The following is a 22834-nucleotide window of genomic DNA, read 5'->3' as shown; positions in this document are numbered from 1 at the left end:
TCTGTGTAGCCAGTCCTCGAGCCGGGAAGAACTTGCCATTTATGCATGACAAAGTGTCAAGGGGCAGTGGAGTAAGGATTTTTCTATAAAGGAGGGTCCAGCTGTGCTGTGCCCAGGGCTCAGAGCGTTTGCGGCGCGGTTAAACAAGGCAGGTCGCGTTCTTTCACACCCGCGCTGCCACCCGATGGACGCTCCAAGTATCCCCATGCCCGAATCCCGGGCATCTCCTCACTCAGGCGCTTTCAGCACGGACAGAACCTGCTCTTTCTCTGCCCGAACATTAAATGTAGTGCTGCTCACTCTGCCTAGAGCGGGGAAGTCTCTTTCTAGACTCTCATACAACTTTCAGTTGGTGACCACCAATTTCATTCTAGTGCAGGGTAAAGTCTCGGTTGTTAAGAATATATAGCACATACAGACAGTTATGGCTTTCTGTATATAAGAGTATGCTGTTATCTAAATAAATATAAAAGCACAAGACTTTGGCATTCCTCCAGAATGTATGTGCTTTCAAACTCTTAACTGTAATATTTTTGAACTAAAGCTTCCTCATGTTTGTTATTCAGATCTCAAGAAATGGTATAAACAAACAATTTGCAGACAAATTCTGTTAGCAGAACATCTAGTGTCAGTCCAGCCAGGAGAAAAAATTGTTTACAGCATTATGTGCTTATGCACTTGACCTGATTTTATGCCAGGATCAGAGATGCTGATTTTGCAAAATGTATCTTCCAGTTGAAATCTGTACACTATGTTTTCATGTATTGTGGGCTCTCAGTTAAAGTGATCTCTGTCTGGAGCCCCAAAGAATAAAAAAAAATAGGTCTTCAATCAATTACTCAAAAGTTGAAATTACCTGAACAGGTAAATTCTATTTAAAATTCTGTTATTAAATCAATGCAATCTAGTCCCAAGAAGTGAGTATCAGCTCTTCCACGAACAAGTTATTTAAATTTTTCTTATAAAAGCAGTTAATAAATAGAATCCTGTGAAATATCCACTGAGTGTTAAGTTTATGTTGCAATAAACATTTGTAATGTGGAATTCAGAAGACCTTCTCATTCTAAAACATACAGTATTAATTTTATGTGCAGAAAACAAATACTACATAACAATCAGCTCTTTTATGAATAATTCAAGTCCAAATTAAGTTTTGAATGCTTCCATTTTAATTGTGCGCTGGTGCAACATGATAATCACTATGTGAAATAGCTATAGGCCAGCAAGGAAAAAAAGTGCCTTTTCTATTTCTGCTATTAAATGTGATCAGTATATTGCAAATCCTCTTCAGGACAGGGTCACATTTCTGCTCATGCTCTATCATCTACTTCTCTAAGCACACCATTTTCAGGTTCTCTTGCACCACAACTAAAAGGTCATCCTTCAGTACAGAAAATGCTATCAACCCATAGTTTTGTTTCTTGTCATGAAAAAATAGAAAACATTGCTAAAGGACAGTAATATGTGGCTCAGACATGGGTACTTAGGTATAGGTATGAAACACAGTTCACAAGGAATGAAAATATACAAATCTCCACTTGGAACAGGGCGCAAAAAAAAAACCCCAAACAATCTAAAAACAGATGGTATCCCACTGAGAGTTCAGAAGGCATTAAAAAAAGTAAATGCAAAAAACATTGCTCTTTTTCAATTGCTTGTCCTTATGTACAGCCCACGCTACTCTTCGTGGCATTGCACAAATATTTCCTTGGCCTATTGTCAAATAATCACAGCTTTCCAGCTTCCAAACAACACTGCTGGTAACTTTTAGCTCTTACATACTTCTGCTCACAGCCCCCACGTTCACAAGGATACCCAGCTGGATTGCATTTCTCCTGCTGACTCTCAAAATGCCTCTGCTACTGTTCATTAAGCACAGGTGCACAGCCCCTTGATCCTCTGAACTTGCCAGCCCCAAAGGTGGAAGCCAAGGGGGAACTGAGTGGGACACCAGGGCCGCAGCATTCCCAGGAGTGAGGCTCCACCACAGCTCACGGCACACCCACTGAGCCAACTCCACCACAAACTGAGCTGCACGGGGAGAGCTCTTCCCATTCCTCCTCTCTACTGACCCAAGGACAGGCCAAGAGATATCAGGTTGATAATGTAATGCTACCACTGATTTTTAACCCTACCTTATAAAGGTCACATTTTCACATCTAAGAGTTAAATGTGGAAATAAATTAATAAGTAAGGTATGAGTTAGTGCTTTAAAAACAGTTATAAACACTTGTAAGAAAAGAGCAAAGCCTGACACTGCAGAAAATTCCTGGGAAGTATGGAAGAGATAATTAGATAATACACTATCTGAGAACAGGAAAGGCATCCTGTTTCTTCAAAGCCTTGAGAAAACAAACAAACAGTCAGCCCAACAGATGTAACTCTGCAATAAACAGATTCATTTTGCTCTCAGCTTGTGAGTTTGTTTGCACAGGCTACAAACATTGACATTTTCATGTACCATTTTATACAGTGGTTGGTGATTTTGCCATTATTAAGCACCTGGACATTCCTTCTTGGAAAAATAGAATGGTTAGGAGTACCTGCACACCACTACTCTCAATTTTAAAGGGATTTTTTTTTAAGTTCTTTAGTTTCATTCACCAAAAGTACATTTCACAGAGAAAGATTGCATTTTATTTATATAATCTTAGGACACTGAAACATTCTTTATCACTGTTATTAAAAAGTCCACTAGCTCACATTTTATTTTATTTTTAAAGTCAACCCCCCCTGCAAAAAAATACCCGAAATAACCATAACAAAAAACCAACCAAACAAAAAAACTCCACAGCATATTAAGATTTCACTAATCATCTCCTTTGTTATTTGGGGATTTTCTGTCATTTGGAAAGCAAAAGGTACACAGGTGGTGTCCCTGGATTATTTTAACATACTGCCTGTGTTTATGCCCATTTTGCACTGTGCAGCACTATTTTCTAAACGCTTTTGTATTGTGCCTTTTATTGAGTTGCAGATTAGTCAGCTCTTTCAATAATGACAAACATTCATTTTAGACACCTTGTTACTGTCCCAGCATGTGCCACAGTTGAGACAGCCACAATACAGAGAGTACCCCATACAATTTCACACAGCTTCAGCCCATACACAGTAACACCATACTGCTTCAGAGGATTTCAGGAGTCTGCCCATACAGAGTAACATCACATCACTCCAGAAGGCTGCAAACATCTCCCCGCCTTGTTCTTCAGCCCAGCCTTTTATCCCCTCATGTTCATGCCCTGCACCGTGTGCCCTCTGCTCCCTTTGGTGGTTGCTCAGAGCACCTGGGCACTCCATGGCTCATTGCTGTCAGTGCTGCTCACCTGCTTCTCACAGCTGGGCCCACTGGGGATGAGGCTGGGCCAGCCCCACTCCCAGTCACCACAGACTGTGTGTATACATGTTACAGACACTTTGCTGATTGCTTTCGGTTGCTTGCAAGAGTTTATTTAGAAACATCAAACATTTATAAACACTTGTCAGTTGCAAACAATTTCTTCATTGGGGGATAGCTGCACTGTCAGAGACACTGTACTAAAATTTCAACTTCAGAAAACACTCTTCTGTTATTCCCCTCTTAGCAAAGGGCTTTACCTCATCATCATTAGGAAAATACAGCTGTTGCAAAGGAAGATTTAAAGTGTTTTTACATAATTTTTTAATCGCTACTTCATATCAGAATTAAACATCCCTTCTCTATTAGTTTAGCTTAAAAACTCAGAGACGGTACCATATTAAATTTGCTTATAAGGCTGTATAGTTACCCCCAATTTTACAAGCATGTATTCTCCTAGAAAAGGAATGCTAGCCAATATTTGCAGGGCAAGGTTTTTATAAAAATAAAATAAATTAAAACAAATGCCTAACTTAGGGTTGAACATTCCCACGAACATAATATACATTGCCACATACTTGTCATTAAATACAGGGCACAAAAGTCCCCTTTGAAGAGAAACGTTAAATCATCTCTGCACTTGGTCGTATTTCTATCATTACTGCAGAAGGCGACTAGGAACACTGCGTTTTTATGAAACCCTGGCAGACTATTCGCGTTACTATTGCTAAACGCGGCAGAGAAGCTCCAACAGCACCGGAACCGATAAAATAAATCCATTTTAGGCTTAACCAGACCCGCCCCCTCGGAGGGAGGAGCCGTCCCGCCCGAGCACCGCCCGCCTCAGGCTGGCTCCGCCGCGGCTGCGGAGGGGCCCCGGTACCGGGGCTCTGAGGAGATCCCTCGTTAATAACAGCGGCTGCGGAGGGGCCCCGGTACCGGGGCTCTGAGGAGATCCCTCGTTAATAACAGCGGCTGCGGAGGGGCCCCGGTACCGGGGCTCTGAGGAGATCCCTCGTTAATAACAGCGGCTGCGGAGGGGCCCCGGTACCGGGGCTCTGAGGAGATCCCTCGTTAATAACAGCAGCTGCTGAGGGCTCCGGTACCGGGGCTCTGAGGAGATCCCTCGCTAATAACAGCGGCTGCGGAGGGGCCCCGGTACCGGGGCTCTGAGGAGATCCCTCGCTAATAACAGCGGCTGCGGAGGGGCCCCGGTACCGGAGCTCTGAGGAGATCCCTCGTTAACAGGGGCACTGGGAGGAACCTTGTTAATAACAGCGGCTGTTCAGGGGGACCCCTCGTTATCCCTAGTGCAGAGTGCGATCCCCCGTTATCCGGTGTGCCGAGGGCAAACTCGTTATAACAGCACTGCTGACAGGGAGCCCTCGATAACAGGCGGTCCTGAGCGGGAGCCCGTTAACCTCAGGGGCTGCACGCCCTTGCCCTGAGGCTGGGGGCAGCAAGCCCAGCTCCTCCGCGGGCGCCGCCGTCACCGCCCGCTGCCCATGCGCGCGGCGGCCGCGCAGGCGCAGGGGCGGGGCCGGGCCGGCGGGCAGCCATGGTGTACATCTCGAACGGTGAGGGGCCGGGGAGCCGCGGTGCGCGTCTGCAGCCGTGAGGGGTCGGGCCGGGGGCTGGGCACCGACCGGGGGGCACCGGGCCCGCACTGCGCAGAGCGCCGCTGCTGCCAGCGCCGCCGCTGCCGGGACAGCCGGGCACGGGCTGCCGGCGTCGCGTCACCCCGCGCTGCCCTGCGGCCTGTGGCCGAGCCTGGTCTGCTTCTAAAGCGCATTTAGGGACTTTGACGAATCCAAGTGCGTGCTGCAGACACCGGGAGCGTCACACGGCAGCACTTGAACCGCTTACGGGGAATCAGACCGCACTGGTACTCTCTGTAGGTTTTCTGGACGTAGAGCCCCAGTGGCGGTGCTGACTCCTTTAGCTCAAGTACTTGGGCATAACCTGCAGAAAATGAAACTCGCTGCCATGAAGTGCAGTTTCACCGTCCCAGCTGCAAACTCTGGACTTAGCACATCTGCTTTTGTGTAATGTACTGTTCAGTGTCACACACTGAATGTCACTGGATGTTTTGTATCTGGATGTTACAGGACAAGTTTTGGATAACCAGAGTCGGGCTCCCTGGCGTTTGTCATCTATAACAGATTTCTTCTGGTCAATAGCAGATTTTGTGGTTCTGTTGTAAGTAGAAGTTAATTCTTTTGGTGAGCTTCATTTTAGATTTGACATAAGTGGAAGTTTCACAATGGTATCAGTAAAACAACAATAAAAATATTATATTTACTCTCTAGCATGCCATATGTACAAATGCTTTACTACAACTATGTGGTTGTGTTTATTAAGCACAGTATACTTTAAAAAAGTGCATGAAAAGTGACTTATTGGCTGTTTAAATGAGTTTTCTTACATTTCATCTACTTTGATACTGCAAAAAGAAGATATATACTTTTGTTAAAAAGCATCTACTAGCTGATCAAATACTTAAGCTGTTTGGAAAATTTCTGCTGGTGACAATAGATTCTGACTAGTAAAAGTAATCACTCAGTAAACACAAATTTGGATCAAAGCCAGTTAACAGACAATGTCCATGTGATGTATTCAACAGTTCTTAGTGACTTCAGTTATAAGTTTATACTATTGCATTTCTTGCATATTAGCAAGAAAACTAGATTTTATAGTTTAAGCTTCACTGTAATTTGGAATTAAAATTCAATTAATTAAAAATTCAGATTTTAGTTTCATATGTAGGAGACAAATTGCCAAGATTTAAACAACAGTGATCATGAGAAGATAACACTGTTCATTCCTGAACACTACTTACTGTTTTTCAAGCCATTTCTTATCTTCCAATCAAAAACCATATCTAGCTATCAATTCATCTAACCCTTATTTTATATTTTCAGTTTCCAGAGCATTATTCAACCAGATTTGAGAAGAAGAGGGTACACATCTTCCTCCTATTCAGGATACCATGATGGAAGAGGGTATTTTTTTCATATTCACACCAGTTTTTCCCCTGTCTTGGTGAAGTGACATGAATCTGAGTAGATTACAGTTGTGATTTGCATTGAATTGGGTTGTGCAGGAAAGCTAAAATGGTTATCTGCACTATTGTTGGTAACAACACACAGCTTTGGACAGCTGCAATAGCAGTACAGATTAACACTCTCTGAAAATATTTTTGAAGCCTGCCTAGGAGACGAGATATATCTTTGTTAAAATTCTTCTTTTCTTAGACATGTTTATACTCAGCATTTGACTTGCATTAGTGCAGTAATTTCTTGTATTACATCACCTAATGCAAAACACTGTCATAGGGCTGTAATTTCTATGAACACTGCAGCCTAAGTGTTTTGTAAGACTGTGTAAAAAGCATCAGTGATCTGTAGCCTTCTCACATCACACAGCAGTAATGAAACAGGAGAGGATTTTTCTGATCATGGGATTGGGGTTTTCTTACAGCTTTCCAGGTGAAACTCCACTTTTTCAGAGGTTCAGCTTTTCTCACTACTGACATTTAGAGACAGTGTTATTCTATTTCTAGTTGAAAAGTTTAATGACAGTAGAATTCCCTTCTTTTCAGGCCTCCAGCAAATCCTCGCCGTAGGATGGGCCGAATAAACCACTGGGGTGGAGGCCCCAGTCCACCACCAATGGCTGGAGGTGGATGAGGAAGGTAAATCCAAATCTCCTGCATCCTGCTTTGAAGGGTTTGGGTTTTTTTTTTAATAGCAGTGTTAATTCAGTGTTAAGGTAGAATGGAGTGTTTTGTCCTCCTGGTGCAGAAGTTACCAAAACAGGAAAATAATCAAAATTATTCAATAATAAAAGAAATAAAGATACTTCCAGTAAAGGGGAGAAAAAGCAGGGGGAAGGGATGTTAAAAAGGATTTTGGTTTAGGAATGGTGGGCTTTCACTTTTAATTGCATGGAAGATGATAGACAAAGTGTGGCAAAGATTTCCAAGCACAGCTGATGAGAAGCTATAAATAATTTATCTTTTTTAGCTACTAATTTAAAGATCAGATTGTTAGAAAATGAAGCTTTGTTTGCATTTCTTATTGTTATATGACATGTGAGGGGTTTTGGTTTAAGTTTCTCAACAGAAAAGAAATAAAAATATAAAGTTGTTACAAGACAGTAAAAATGGGATTTTTCCCCTTGTTTCAATGATACAGCCATACCAATCTTGAAGTCCAGTAAAGTATAAAAATCAAAATTGTTTAAAAATAAGAGGTAAAAGAGGTTTTAAATTTCTTACAGCTGCCTGATATTCAATTCTGTTTAATAATTAGTTTGGCTGCTGGGAGGTACAGTTGACACAGTATTTACAGTATGGTTTAATTTACTTTAAGAGTTAAGTAAACAATCTTTGCTTTTCATCAGTAACTCCCATTGTTACTATAATAAAAGTTATAAGGGGGAAAAAAACAACCCATGTAGGTGGTTAATACCTGTAAACCTTGTAGGAAAATGTTCATATACCAGGAAACAGAGACATCAATATTTCAGTTCACTAGAACAAGGACAAGCTTCTTCCAAGTGGGAGAAAAACCCTGGGACGTGGTGGTGTTTTTTTCTTGAATAGACACAAGGCCAGCAAAGACTGTGGAGATGGCTTTTGGGTCATCACAGCAATGTGTAACCTGCTCAGAAATAAAGTTAGCAAGTCTTTAGCATGTCTCATTTATCTAAATTAAAAGCAATGTTATTTTTAATTTTCTACTTAATGTCATCTCACAAATAAAGGCCTCTTTAAATGTATTGCTACTGCTTTATCTTTTAGGTAAACGCCTGCTGAAGAGGCAGGCACAAGCATACACATCAGCCAGACGAAAAGAAGAGTTTAGTGGTGGACCAACTGGGGATGTGTATGCCTGACTGGAAACTGTTCTGTGATAGAAGCAGATTCATGAAGTTGTACTGGGAACTCCTTCCTCAAGGATCCAGTGTAACTGAACCACAGTTTCATTAAATACATGTTTACTGTCTAAAGTCTTTGTATAGTTTCTGAACATTTTACTGTAGTTGCAAAGTTGTAAGTAAATTATATTTGGCTTGTCACAAGGCTGATTTTCTCATCATTTTTAGAAACTGAAAAAATCTGAAGTACAATAAGCCTTCTGCTATTCAGTGAGAAAAAAATACATATTTATAGTTGATAGAGATGGTCCCTCAAGAGTCAAAGCAGCACATCTTAAGAGGTTTTGTATTCACTCTCTTGGGACAAACACTGTACTTTGCTGTGTTTTTCTTGTATTAATGATACTCTAAAAGCACTTCAAAAATGCAGTTATCAAAATACCTTGCTTTACAACCCTTGCTTCACTAAGGCACATAATGGGTTTTACAACAGAAACACCTCTTGAAACAGCTTCATTCTCCACTCTAAACTTACTGAAAAGTATAAAAACATTTACTGTACAAATTCGGGTTTTTTTTACTATAAAATTAGGTGATGTTTTTCTACATGAAGAAAAAAGAGCTCAAATATTGACAGCTACCCCAGAATAGTTATTTTCTTTCAAATAGTAACTATCTTATCTGATGTACCCCTTTTCAGCATGGGAGTTTCTCACTGTTCTTGGAGTTCATTTGGCATTTGTGGGTTTTGAGGGATTTTTGCTTAAAGAGGGCTGCAGCTATTTGAGAAAAAATGAGCTGACAAGAATCCAGATTAAATTATTTTCCATACAGTGCAAATTTTTCATTTAAGCCTCCTTAATAATTTCTTGTTAAGGAGATGCTCCTGTCTGACCATCCAGGTGCCACTCTGGCAGTTACATCCACACTCCATAAGCTGAGATCAAAACTTGCCCTGCTTGACTCCTTACAACATACTTAAAATCAGACCAGGTTTCCTTACCAGCTCAACCCCAGGTTTTCCAAAGCAGAGTGTCAGTTGTCCAGATCCTTAAAATAATTTAATATTGGTGCAGTAAGTAAATAACAACTGCCTCCGAGGAGGGACCCTGAACAAAGGGACTCTTCCGTGTATAAAACGGCTGCTGCTGTTCCATCCGCCGGCTGTGCCACAATTCCACAAAGGGCTGGCAGCTCATGGCCTCTCTCCTGCGGCTCTGCCCCCCGAGCAGTTCCAACTGCAGCTGCACCCCGGCTACCTACACTGAATGTATTCCTTAACACTCCTTAGCCAGAAATTAATCAACAATGCCCCTCAATTAACATGCTACTCCAGCAGCTCCCACTCCTACCTAACACAAAGTCCCCCTCTTTTAGACTAGCCTGTGTAACTTTCAGCCTTTAAAAACCACATGTCCCCCAGCTCTAGTCTAACATCCTCTCTGTAGTTTATAAAGGAACTCGCTGCCCACAAACAGGGAGCCTGTTCATCGTTACCCCTTTACAGCAGTGCCACGTACACCAGCTGTACTACATCCTTTGCACAGAGGAGTATTTAAGCTGTTGGAGGGCCGTATCCCCGCTCCTGCAGCCCCACCAGCAGCACCAGCCCAGCTGAGAGCGTTTGGCTGGTGCTCCACCAGGCCCACGGCAGCGGCGGGGCTCCTCCCCGGGCTCCCGTGCCGCTGCTGGGCTCCCCAGCGCCGGGGCAGGAGCCCCGCCCTCTGCTGCCAGCGGGGCCATCGCAGGCAGCGCCCAGGAGCCGCCGAGGCCCCTCCCGGTACCTGCTCGAGGGGCGGTGCCGGGCCCGGGCCCGCCCGCTTCCGCCCCGCGCCGGGCTCGGCGCCGCTCGGGCCCGGCAGACGCGGCTTCCGCCCGGCCGGAGCATGACCCAGGCGGAGAAGGGCGAGGCGGAGAACGGCAAGGACAAGGAGCGCGACCGGGAGCGCGAGCAGCGCGGCGTGAAGCGGCCCATCGTCCCCGCCGCCGTGCCCGAGTCCCTGCAGGAGGTGAGGCCCGGAGCCGAGCGGCTGCTGCCGGGCGCGGCTCCCTCCCGCTGGGGCGGGCCCGGCCCGGGCTCGGCCTTTTAAAGGCCTGCGGAGGGGGGCGTGGAAGCGCCGGGAGGGCTCCAGGTGGTCCTGGGCGCCCGGACTGACTCCGTGCGCGTTGTGCTGCTTTCAGCAAATACAGAGCAACTTCATCGTGGTGATCCATCCCGGCTCGACCACCCTGCGGCTCGGGCGGGCCACGGACACGCTGCCCGCCGGCATCCCGCACGTGATCGCGCGGCGGCACAAGCAGCCGGGCCAGGCGGCCTACAGGGACAGCTGGCTCCTCAGGGACGGCCTCAATGTAAGCGCGGGCCCGCCTCGCCAAAATCCGCCTGGCCATCCCCTGTTCTGGGGCGCTTTGGTTTGTTGTGTACTGCATACGTGCCTTCCATCCTTCATGGTTTTCCAGAGGAGAATACGTCTCCTGTCAAACTTTTTTTTCATCCTTTTAAGGACTGTAGATGCCCACAAACAGGGAGCCTGGTCATCGTTAGCTACTGAAGTCAGTAGGCTTGGACCAAGCTGTGTTTGTGTTTTGTTTGATTTGTTTGCAATGAACTAAATCTAAAGAGTTGCTAGGTTGAGGGTTTGTACATGTTGATTTCCCTGTGCTGTGGTCTGGTACCACACTCAGTATTTCTTCTGATGGAATGCCATGTGTAGGATTAGAATCAGACTTCTCCATTTGTGAATGTGTTGGTTACTAATTTGTGACTTGGGCAACACAGCAAGCCATTTTAGTCCAGCCTGGTTAAAAGACACATGTAATAATCTTATTTGTAATCTGAATCTGTAAAAATCAAACTAACCTCTCTAATATTAAACCTCACTGTTAAATAATTGAGATCTGTTTAAACATTTTTGCTCCTACTTCATATGTCTGTAATTAATGGCCTGAGCACATCACTAGAGGTTAAGTCCAGCAGCCACTAAAAGCAGTTAAAAGATTAAAGTTGACTTGAAGAGGTGTTGGGAACTCTAATATAAAAAATAGTTTCTTTAAAAATGAGCATAAGTCCATTTTGGATTGTACAAACATCTGTTCTTTCTACTGTGTATCAACCACAGTAAAGATTTCATTGTTTCCTAATAGCTTCAGTATTACCAGTATACAGATGTGGTTTGAAAGTATTTACCTTGCATATCTGGGGTTTTTCCTTAGAAACCTGAGAGTACTGAGCAGAGACAAAATGGCCTTAAAATGGTGGACCAAGCAATATGGTCCAAAAAGATGTCAAATGGAGCAAGGCGCATACCAGTGTCACCTGATCAGGTAACTCTTTCTTAAAGTCTTACCAAACTGTTCATTCACACAGTCCTGGAGTGAGATGCTGTGCTTCAGTGGACAAGAATAGATACCCTTTCTAGACTAAATATGAATAAGGGCTACTGTGGTACCTAACTCTGAAAACATGAGAAAATGAAGATTGTGTTTCTTCAAGGGCTGGGTTCAAAGGGGTATTTTGGTTTTCTTCCATGCATAAAAAGTGACCGGTAAAATATTTATCAAAAGGATTTGGTTTGGTTACATTTCAGGCCAGGTCATACAACAGACAGATGAGACCTGCCATTTTGGATCACAGCTCTGGGGCCAAATGGACAAACACATCAAATCATCCTGAATTTTTGGTAGGAGAAGAGGTAAGATTGATTTTCCTGCTGAATGAGGCTTTGTGTGTTTTAATGCAGCCATTGATCAGTTGCAGTCTGCTATAAGTTGGTTTTTACTAAAAGATGTGTAAAGCTAACCAAGCAAAACTGAGAAATTTACTGTGAAGTAACTGAGTATTTTTTATCATTCAGCAAGACCAGAGGGTTTCCCCCATTTGCTTAACAAGTATCTTGAATCCCCTGCTGCTATAAATCAGGGTTTTTGCAGGGAGTAGGTGAGAACTTTACCCATATGGCATAATTCAGAGAAAAGGCAAGAAACTGATAAAAGTATCACTACGTGGAATTGCTGCTGATATTTGTGGGCTTCCAAGTGTTTAAATTATTTTAGTTTTCTAATATGAGGCAATGAAAAAATATACCTTTATATTCACTAGATGTCTGTGGGTAAGAACATTCAAATAATTTACACTATGTATTTGCTGTCTTTATTGTAATGGTTTATAATCAAACCCTGTTACAAAGAAATCCTCTGTATTGCTGTTACATCAGTCTGAATTCTGCAGTGTCTTATATCTGCTTTTGAAATATTTTTCTTCCCAGTTGCTACTCATTGTGTCAGTATTTTTTTGGGAAAAGCAATGCCCAGAAGATAATCTCTCATTTGCAGGCGCTGTATGTTAATCCATTAGATTCTTATAACATACATTGGCCCATTAGAAGGGGACAGCTGAATCTCCACCCAGGACCTGGTGGCTCCCTCACTGCAGTACTGGCAGACCTGGAAGTTATATGGTCACATGCAATACAAAAATACCTGGAAATACCCCTGAAAGATCTGAAGGTGAGCTGTGAACAGCATATTTTTGTGGTGTAGGCTGTATCCACTTCTCTCAGTGTTACTGTAAAAGAGAAGCAACTTGCTGGTATTGGTACCTTCCTACTAGTGCTTTTCTTAATAAATACCTTCTTTCTGCTGGTGAGCAGGGTTCCCAAGACTTCACATGGAATTTTGTCCATGTCTTTAAGACAAGAGCTGTTGATAGAACCTCTAACAAGGATGTTTAGAAATCCCATTATAGGCATTTCACAGTTTTAGAGTTTTTGTTTGGGTTTTTTTTTTGTTAACTGTAAAGGAGGCACCTGGGGAAGGGCTGCCTAATCCTTGTATAATTACTTATCCTTGCTAAGTAGGTGTTTGTCTCATGCCTGATGTACTTTTAAACATTTAAATGGCTATAGACTTTTGGCATTTACTTAGAACATATTTTTTAAAGTATTAAAAACCTTCCCCTTTCCTAAAATTTTGATTTTTTTTTTTTAAGTTGTATATCAAACTTTATTTGAGAGCTGGCTTTAATTTACTGTTCTTGTCTTCAGTACTACAGATGCATTTTACTAATTCCAGACATCTATAATAAACAACATGTGAAAGAACTGGTAAATATGATCCTAATGAAGATGGGCTTCTCAGGTAAAAACCATAATGAAGCGAGTACTTAATGATTAATTGCATGAGGATTTTTTTTTTTTTTTCCTTTTGAGGCATATTTTTGCACATCAGCCCCAGGTTAGCTGGGACTAGCACCCTCATCTTTTGCCAATCACATAACTGCTGTCTCTTTTAAAGGGGCAAAATGGTTGGCTAATATTGAAACAAGTTTTTTGGTTTGCTGTTGTGAATTCCAGCTGTGGGCTTCACATTCAGCTGAGGTAAAAGTAGCAGCAGTTTGATTTCTTAAATATTTCTAGAATGCATGACTGTCTAGAAACACAGACTGGAATCTCTGGTACTTCCCAGGTTTAAGTATGGGCTTGTGACACAAATGCACTTTCTAAAGGTGGATTGTAGGGAGAACAGAGGGTCAAAGTGGATCTTATTTCACAACTACTTAAAGACCATATCTGAAATGCTAATAATAATGCTATTTGATTAAAACCAGAAAAAAATTAGGAAAACACATCACATGCATCCAGTAGCCAAGACCCTGCACTACCAGATTAAAAAACACTTGCAATTTGGAGACAATACCTTTAATCTTTTATAAAAAGGATCATTTGACCCTGCTCTTAGCTTCTTTTCAGGACTTTTAAAGCCTTATTCAACAAAAAAAATCTCTTAAGTACCCTCCACCCCATCTTCACTGAATATACAGGCTTTCAGTAGAGAGTCAGGCTATTTGTAGATCTTGAAAAGACATAAAATGTCCTTTAAATGTCAGCAACATGACTGTAAAGTTTGGCATAAATTTAATAAATTTTTTTCTCGTGTTGCCAGGAATTATTGTGCACCAGGAGTCTGTCTGTGCTACCTTTGGAAGTGGTTTAAGCAGTGCATGCATTGTAGATGTGGGAGATCAGAAGACAAGTGTTTGCTGTGTAGAAGATGGTGTTTCCCATCGCAATACCAGGTATCTTAGAGTGTGCAGAATTATTATAATCATGGACTTATTTGCTTACCAAAGATTTGACTTCTAAAAGGAGACAAAGTTTCTATAAATACAGGGGTTTTCTTGCTCTGAGGCATTTGACAGAGACAACTGTTACAATATGAACCTTAAAGAATTACCTTTAGAAGAAGAAAACAGGCAGAACTGATCAGAACTAATGTCGTGTTCTGCAAACTCCATGGAAGTCATGATTCCAGCATGTCTAAAATCTTCCTAGCATTCCTCTCCCTATTGCTGCAGCCAGCCAGTATTTCAGCAACTACATAAAAAGATCTTTTTCTTCTCTGTGCTTCAGGCTGTGCCTTGCATATGGAGGTTCTGATGTGTCAAGGTGTTTTTATTGGCTTATGCAACGAGCAGGATTCCCATACAGAGACTGCCAGTTAACCAATAAGTTGGACTGCCTGCTGCTTCAGCACCTAAAGGAGACATTCTGTCATCTAGATCAGGTGACAAGGGGAAAATCATGCATTATCCAAGTAATTTTTTTTTTTACAGAATCTTACTCTGGGGAGCCTTTTTGTGAGTCAAAGTTAATTGTAAATATTTTACTCAGGAGCATACTGGCAAAAGCTGTAGAAGCTTTAGACTTGAAATGTTTGTAACTTGGTTTATTTTCCCTCTAGTTGAAAGGAATCTCAACACTTAGAAAAAGAATTTATTTGTTCTTATTGCTGAAAGAAGCTGATAATAATTGCATACTTGCTGATTTTCAACTTCAGTTCTGTAAGATCTGCCAGCAGGTCTCTTCTTTCTGCAGAACTCTCATTGTAGAGGCTTAGGCATGTAGAAAGCTATCTGGCACATCATACTACATGGAAAAGACTTTTAAAAACTCAAGAATAGGTAAATAAAGTCCATAGTTAGAAGAGAGTTCTGTTACTTTTTGCTGTTTTCTGTAGTTAAATAGATTGCACAGCTTGATAAATATAAAAGATACTTTCTTTTTGTTTGTTTCCATTGTTTCTTACCTTAGGATATTTCTGGATTACAAGATCACGAGTTCCAAATTCGGCATCCAGATTCTCCAGCTTTATTGTACCAGTTCAGATTAGGGGATGAAAAATTACAGGTGATTTTTAAATTAAATTACAAGTATAATGAGCATTCAGACTCAGAGCCTCAATTTGTATCAGTCCAGTGCTACTAAGCCCATGTGATTTATGGATTGTTCTTAAAATATGCTTGTAGACAAAATTAATTTCTATATGGATGAGTGGGCCTAATGCAGCACTGGTGGATGCACAAGACTTTCTAAGTATCTTTAGCCACAATGATTGTTGCTTCATCTAAATATGATAATTATCCTTCAAGTGCAAAGCATTAATTTTAATTTTGCACATTTTTCAGCTCACCATTGAATTTTCTAATTTTGTAACAAACAACATTTGAGTACTTGCTTATTATACAATGCTAAATCTGTAAAGAAACTTGTGTATTTGCTGGGATATTTTTTAATTATGAAAAAAAGAAGACACTTCAGTATTTTACAAACTACCAAAAAAAAAAAAACCTCTATTTAATTTTGAATTGTGAGAAAAATAGAACATGACTTTTCTTTTTTCTCCAGTAAATGCCAAAAGAAGGAATACTGTAGTAAAACCATGCCAAATCTCTCCTCAGGCACCCATGGCTTTGTTTTATCCAGCAACTTTTGGAATTATTGGACAAAAAATGACAATTTTGCAGCACAGGTCACAAGGTGATCCTGAGGATCCTCATGATGAGCATTATCTGCTGGCCACACAAAGTAAGCAGGAGCAGGTGTGTGATTGCTGGTTTTATTTTTCATGAACTATCATTTAATCAGGGAATAAAATGAGGACTCATTAGTTCATCTCAGAAACCAGAGTTTGTTACCTCGGTCAGAAGTATTAAAGAATAAATTTAAAGTAAGCAGTTACAGGTGCCTAAACTAGAAGTGTGCATTTTTAAAGTCTAAGAAAGGATCCCTCTATTATAGGATTGAGCAATCTGATGGAGTTCAAAATAAGCCCTTACTTAGATGAGGATTAAAATGAAAATTAGATGAGGCAATACTGCAGGCCTTAACCTTGCTGTGCAGAAAGGTGAAGGGAAGTACAACGGTGCTTGGTTACGTCTTTGTACTGTTCTCTAACTTGCTGTGACCTTTTTGCATTTTTGTTTTCTCATTTTTAAGTCTGCAAAAGCTACAGCTGACAGAAAATCTATGTCAAAGCCTGGTCCATTTGAGGGAGAATTGAGAGGCCAATCCTCAGATATTTCAGAGAGGATCTACCCACAAGAAGTGGAGCTGGGCTCTTCCCAGGGTGACTGTATGATACCTGGCAATGATTCAGAGGAACCTTTAACTGCACACATGTCCAGGAAAACTGCTATTTCTCAGTTTGAAGGCAAAGCCTTGGGCCTGGACAAAGCCATCCTTCATAGTATTGACTGCTGTGGTAAGAATTACATTTTACAACTCTGTGAAATAGACCTCAGGGTGGATTTGTGCAACTCCTATATTTCACCAAAGAAAGATGTGTCCCTAGGTTTTATCTCCTGGAGAGTAGCTACACTGTTTCTTATGCTTGCATCTTTGTTAATGTTTCTTGAGCTGTGTGTTCAAGGAATAGAAGAAGAATTTTAAAAGCAAACATCAGTTTCTGTCTGGTTTGATCTGCACTAAATCAATTGTAATACAGACCATATTAACTTTAAAAAACAGATGTATTTCTATATATTCATTCATTCATTCCAGCATCTGATGATACAAAAAAGAAGATGTACAGCTCCATCTTAGTGGTGGGAGGAGGCCTTATGTTTCATAAAGCTCAGGAGTTTCTTCAACACCGAATTCTCAACAAAATGCCACCTTCTTTCAGAAGAGTTGTTGAAAATGTTGAGGTCATCACAAGGCCTAAGGTAACTGTTAACTAAGTAGTTAGTAAACTATGATTGGTTGAAATCCTTGAAAGGTTAAAAGAAAACAATTCTTTCAAAATCCCAGAGTAGTTGAATATCTGAGATTTAAGTGAGCTTTTTTCAGCCTATAACATAGCACTGGCTGGTTAGAGACAGGGAGTTAGAGGCATGGCAAAAGTGTGACTGGTACAGATCATTGAAGTGTTTATTAGCTCAAGGCCCCATTCTTAAAGAAGCAGTTAGTACTGGCCCATGAAGGTAACCTTGTCTACTCAACAAGAAATTGTGATTTTTTTTTTTATTTTTTAGTACTATAAAGATAATAGAAAAATAGACATTGAGATTATTTTCATGTGGCCTTAATCAGGCAAAACTTGTAAATATACTTCCTCTATTTCAGAGCCTCCATTACTGAAGGCAAGATTTTCATGATGTGCTTAGAAAGCATCTTAAAACAAAAACTGACTTCTCAAAGCATCTTGAATATCAATTAAATATTTTTATCTCGCTACTTTTTCCTGGATAATACTGAAAAATTTTTCTCTTCCCCTACCCTGCCAGATTCTAACTGGTGAATAGTGTTGGAAAAATAGGATACAGCTGTGGAGAACAGTGCAAAATGAGACCAATGACTTTGTGCAATCTGTGTTTTGAATTTAGGATATGGATCCACGTTTAATTGCCTGGAAAGGAGGGGCAGTTTTGGCCTGTCTGGACACAACTCAGGAGCTGTGGATATACCAGAGGGAGTGGCAGCGCTTTGGTGTCAGGATGTTACGGGAGCGAGCTGCCTTTGTGTGGTAGTGCAGGTGCTTACAGAGGAGCCTGTAGGAACTTCACTGAAGATTCCTTTCCCCAAATGCCCTTTTTTCCCAGTGCACAGGAATTGATCTTCTGCGATACATATTTTTTGTATTTTATTAATAGTAACTTCAACTGAGATTTTTCTGGAAGTGTTGTAAAAAACAAAAAAACCTTACTGAATTCATTTGACTTCAGCTACCCTTTGTCTCTTAAATTGTATGCATTGAATTCTGCATACAGAGTACCACTGTCATCTCCAGAATAACTATATTATTCAGGTAATGTTTATTAAAATTGCAGTGTAGGAACTTAAGGTATGAAATATTATGTGAGAGATGTTAAGCCAAGATTTATTCCAGAAACATGTACACAGAAGCAACAGCTGAAGAGTGCAGCTGTGGGTTTAATGTAATATTCTGATTGCTACTCTAATGTTACCAGGAGATGAAGTTGTTATATAAGTGATCATTAGGGTAAAAGTGAAATGAAGAACTAAAACTACAGTCACTGTTTGTATTTTACTTATGTAATAAATTATTTTACTTAGTAGAAAAACAAAGGATTTGGAAGTGGAGTATTTTTTCCTTGCCCTGTACTTTTCATCAAAGCCTCTTTGTTTTTCATTATCCACTGCAGAGTCCACTTTTTCCTTATTTTACAAAAATCAATATAATACACCTAAAAATTTTATACAGCCAGCACATCTTCTAGTTCATTCCACCTGAGGGCAGCGATGCTGCACTCCTCAGCCACCCTGCAACACCAACCAAATCTGGTTTGGTTGGGCAGCTACCTTCAAAACAACCCGACTGGTTTGAACTGAAATAATGAAGCTGGAGCTTCCTAAGCAAACTTGAGAGCATTCCTATTGCAATAATACCTAAAAGGCAGTCTCTTTTATGTGACCTTATCTAAAAAGATGCTTGCAGCAAAGCTCTACAGAATAGGAAAGCTCAAGAAGGTGAGAACTCTTACCTCTGTCTGAGATGGCACAAGCTGCCCCAGCAATGAGACACAGTCACAAGTAGAGCAGCAAGGAGAAAACACTCACATCCTCCAACTGAATTGATAGTGAGGAGCTCCAAAAGAGAAGAAAAATCATTTTGAAACAAGTCTCTGAAAGCTATCATCCGTTATCATAATAATCCTTACCAATAGATGGTATGTATGCATTTGTTTATGTGTATTTTAATAGAATTTAGAGAAAATGCACACAGACTCACTGAAATGATAATTTCCAATGCCCATACAGTGAAAGTGTGCTAAAAAGCAATGCAAAATAATTCATCATCAATATTGGAGTTGTTGATTACTTAATTTACTTAATTTTCTTCCCTACTTTGAAAGAAACAAGGCATATCAGTCTGGGTCTGCTCCCTGCCAATTCCTCCCATGTTACTGGAATGTACCTCCCCCTGCAACCTGAAGTCTCATCAGTCACCATCTCATATCCTCTCTTCCTTTTTGTTTAGAGTTTTACCCTGAGCAAAAGCTACAAAATAACAAATTCCTGAAGTGCAGCATTACTCTAATAAGAAATTAAGAGGAGGAAGATGAAAGGCAAAATTTGCCAGTGCCAATATATGTAAAGTCACCAAAATCATCTGCATCTTGACAGGGTTTTAACATTCAAACATCTGTATAGCCAAAATATTTATTTTTCCCAGATTTTTGCAAAGATCCAGGGGAAAATCTGTTGAATATACCTGATAAATATTGCAACAGGAAACTGAGTAGTTTCAGCTTAGTTTGCAGTGAACACTGACTTGAGAATGATAAATGTTCAAGTATCCATGCATTAAAAAACAGCAAATTCACCTGCACAGAATTCTCAAATTTTCTGTTTAAATTGTTAATCATGTTTATGATTCAGCTGGTAACAAAGGGATGAGATATCATCACCATTTTCTAGTTGGCAAACCTGTGAAATGCTGGACAGGATATACCTGCAGGAGCCCTTACAATGAAGTGGAAACTCCTCTATTTTTTTCACATTCCAAACAATTAACTTAAGATTTTGTACTCTACATCTACCCCTACTTAACTGCTGAAATGGCTGTGTTACTTCATGAAACTTCTATACTCTTGTACATATTTAGTGCATGTTTTCTATAGACTTTTTATTTGCTTACCAAATAACAGCATTCAAAGTGTCCAAAATTTTTTCAACACTGCAAACACCCATCAGTTTTGTTTCAAACATTCTTCATCACTGCAAAGATTAAAGACCACTAATATCAAGTACACATTTACTCATAGTTCCACAGGCAACAATTACTCTTTTCCATTAATGAATAATTATTCAGAAGTTTGGAATGTGGTGCTTGAGTGTGAATAACCAATCACCCAGAGACCGTCCATTATCTACTTATCTGATTAAGAACAAAAACGTTAACAAGTAATTAAGCTAGAAAATTATTAATGGTTCAATACATTCTGAGAAGAGTGGTAAGGAAGGACGTGGAAAAAACCCAGCATCTACAATCGGCATCAAAGATTTTGCAGCAGAGACCATTGTCCTCCGATGGTGTCAGGAAAAAGTACAAGGTGTCACACACAATAATCTTGGTTTGTCTTCATTATATCAGCTTTGTTCAGCCACGAGCATTCCGAACAGGTAAACGACTCCCGGGTTTACCCTCCAGGAATGGCACTCCTCTTCACACATTACCAATCCCTGGCCATTTCTCGGGGAATTTTGAGATACTCTTATTACCAGCACGTTTTAAGGCAGTTTAGTCTACAACAAACATGCACTACATTAGCATATACTAAAGATATTCAGAGGACAAAGCCAATAGAGAAGTAACTTATCTGAGTTATATTGTGGAATTATTCGTTCTTCTGCCTACCCAGTGGAAAACTCTTCAGAATTATGATTGAACACACACTTTTCAGTGATAAAACCAAACCCGAAAGTCGTCATTGCTGAGGTAACGACTCAGTCAACACAGGCAGGCCCGACGGGACAGCGCGTTTGCTGCTCTCACTTCAAACCAAGGCTTTCTCCCGGGCACACGCATTGCACAGGTAAGGATCGCAATTAAAGTCTTCAGCTGCAAGTTCCAGCTCAGCTTTCACGGGCTGCCTTCGAGCCCTGCGCCCAGCGCTCGTCCGTGCAGAGATACCTCCCGTCAGTGCCGGGACGGAGCGGGGCAAGGAGCGGGAACGCCTGGGGTTTCATCCCCAGCCGCGATGCAACTCCCAGTGCTCCCACTGGAAAGCGTTTTCGCAGCCGAGGGTGGGGGAAACGTTTTTTCGGCCCCGCCAAGAGCGGGGTGAAAAAGCTGCAGCGCTCCGGGAAGGAGCGGGCTGGGGTCGCCTCAGCGCGGGGCTGGCAGCCCTGTCCCGGGGGAACCTGGCGGAGCTGGCAGCTCCGTCCTGGGGAACCTGGCAATCCTGTCCCGGTGGCACTGGCGGAGCTGGCAGCCCTGTCCCGGGGGAACCTGGCGGAGCTGGCAGCCCCGTCCTGGGGAACCTGGCAATCCTGTCCCGGTGGCACTGGCGGAGCTGGCAGCCCTGTCCCGGCGGGGTGCGGGAGCACCCGGGCAGCGCAGCCGCCCGGGGACTCCGGCGGGATGGACGAGACCGAGGACTTCGGCCGCTGCCCCTCTGGGCGCTTTCCGCTCTGGCACAGCCTGCACAGCGGCCAAAGGGTGCATTCCGGGGGGAAGTCCCAGCCGCGCTGCTGCCCTGCCTCCCCGCGGACTCTCCCCCCGCAGCCCGCACTCGCCCTCCCGCCGGGGCCCCCGCGCTCCCAGGGACCACCCCGCGCTCCGCCCGCCGGGCTGGGCGGCGGCTGCGAGGGTCGGCGGCGGCCCCCACACACGAGCGGCCTCCCCGGCCTGGGCTGAGACACACGCGGCCTGTGGGTGCCCCGTTCTGCGGACGGGACCGGGACAGAGCCATCTCCCTCCTGCTCGGGCGGCCGGGCGGGAGCGGCCGCGGTCCCGGTCCGGTTCGGGAGCCCCCAGAGCGGGGTCGCGGGCAGCCCCGGACCCGCCGGAGCTCACAGACACGCTTGTGCACAGAGGAGGAAGCGGCGAGGTAAGTGGGCTTGAGCACTTTCAGCCCTGGAAATGAAACTCACCACAAAGTACTTGAAAGTGAATGAACTTTCTCCCTAGCAGGAATGAAGGGAAAGTTAGTCCTAAACATTCTGCAGCAGATACATTTAAACCTGTTACACAGCCTGCAACAGGGAAAAACAAACAAAAAGCAAGATCTGCTTTAGCTTGAGGTGCTTTTCCTCCTGCCCTTTACACAGTCAGGCCTGACAGCATTTGGTGGTAACATGAAGGGTTAAGGTCCTGACAAAGGCCCATTGCTCTGCTACATTGCTAGATGTGCACATCTCTGGGAGAGGGTCATGTGTTCCATCTGCCAAAGAGAATATTCTTGTTTCTCCTCTGTCAGCAGAACAGGAAGTGTTTCAGGCACAGTGACCCTCACCTTTTTGTTTCATGATAGGTTTAGAAGAAATGGGGTAGGATAGTGCTCATGCAGAGGGACCACTGAAAGAAGGGAGTGGATGTGAATCAATATGGCAAAAAGAAAAGACCATTGAAACTAGTATTTTAGTCCATTGAAACCAGTGTTTTAATCCATTCAATCAAAACATGTGTGCAAGATTTGTATTAAATCAGACTGACTTGATTTTTGAACTCTGCACTTCAGAACTCAAAAGCACCAAGGTTTGTGAATCATCTACATACTGACTGTCAAAGTCACTCGACTGTTATAGCTGGGACACTGCTGACTGACTTCACTCCCAGCTCTCTTTGCAAGACGAAAATTCTCTCAGGTGTTAT

At 42.4% G+C, this 22834-nt stretch overlaps 2 protein-coding genes and 1 long non-coding RNA gene across 8 annotated transcripts; 2 read left to right on the top strand and 1 right to left on the bottom strand.

Moving 5' to 3' along the window:
• The first annotated feature begins 4790 nt into the window (after window positions 1-4790).
• Window positions 4791-8422, top strand: SELENOK (selenoprotein K). 2 transcript variants are annotated; one of them, XM_068201783.1, is made up of 5 exons: window positions 4792-4914; window positions 5446-5536; window positions 6259-6339; window positions 6939-7031; window positions 8142-8422. In XM_068201783.1, the coding sequence occupies exons 1-5, from the start codon at window positions 4896-4898 to the stop codon at window positions 8143-8145; spliced, it is 288 nt and encodes a 95-aa protein (XP_068057884.1). In that variant the 5' UTR covers window positions 4792-4895; the 3' UTR covers window positions 8146-8422. The 2 variants fall into 2 exon arrangements, with proteins under 2 accessions (XP_068057885.1, XP_068057884.1); XM_068201784.1 differs by lacking the exon at window positions 8142-8422 and having other exon boundaries at window positions 4791-4914; window positions 6939-7035.
• Window positions 8423-10028: 1606 nt separating this feature from the next.
• ACTR8 (actin related protein 8) lies at window positions 10029-18582 on the top strand. Its single transcript, XM_068201782.1, has 13 exons — window positions 10029-10227; window positions 10400-10570; window positions 11432-11542; window positions 11806-11910; window positions 12551-12724; window positions 13261-13354; window positions 14159-14291; window positions 14626-14779; window positions 15307-15402; window positions 15954-16094; window positions 16492-16756; window positions 17056-17219; window positions 17880-18582. The coding sequence occupies exons 1-13, from the start codon at window positions 10105-10107 to the stop codon at window positions 18021-18023; spliced, it is 1875 nt and encodes a 624-aa protein (XP_068057883.1). The 5' UTR covers window positions 10029-10104; the 3' UTR covers window positions 18024-18582.
• Window positions 10588-19106, bottom strand: LOC137480635 (uncharacterized). Of its 5 annotated transcripts, none has more exons than XR_011003007.1 (3): window positions 18999-19106; window positions 15302-15361; window positions 10588-11016 (listed from the first exon to the last, which is right to left on the bottom strand). It is a non-coding gene; the product is annotated as an uncharacterized lncRNA (long non-coding RNA). The 5 variants fall into 5 exon arrangements; XR_011003006.1 differs by lacking the exon at window positions 10588-11016 and adding an exon at window positions 12544-12931; XR_011003004.1 differs by lacking the exon at window positions 10588-11016 and adding an exon at window positions 12544-12916.
• Window positions 19107-22834: the final 3728 nt, after the last annotated feature.

Source organism: Anomalospiza imberbis, chromosome 11, assembly GCF_031753505.1.
Source record: "Anomalospiza imberbis isolate Cuckoo-Finch-1a 21T00152 chromosome 11, ASM3175350v1, whole genome shotgun sequence".
In the NCBI taxonomy this organism is placed as follows: domain Eukaryota; kingdom Metazoa; phylum Chordata; class Aves; order Passeriformes; family Viduidae; genus Anomalospiza; species Anomalospiza imberbis.
This window is presented reverse-complemented; position numbering and strand designations above follow the sequence as displayed.

Bases quoted from the DNA above. Each gene is read 5' to 3' on its own strand.
- ACTR8 (XM_068201782.1), top strand. From the start codon at position 10,105: ATGACCCAGGCGGAGAAGGGCGAGGCGGAGAACGGCAAGGACAAGGAG. The intron at 11,911-12,550 runs GTAAGATTGATT...TCTCATTTGCAG, and splicing joins AATTTTTGGTAGGAGAAGAG to GCGCTGTATGTTAATCCATT. The intron at 15,403-15,953 runs GTGATTTTTAAA...ATCTCTCCTCAG, and splicing joins TAGGGGATGAAAAATTACAG to GCACCCATGGCTTTGTTTTA.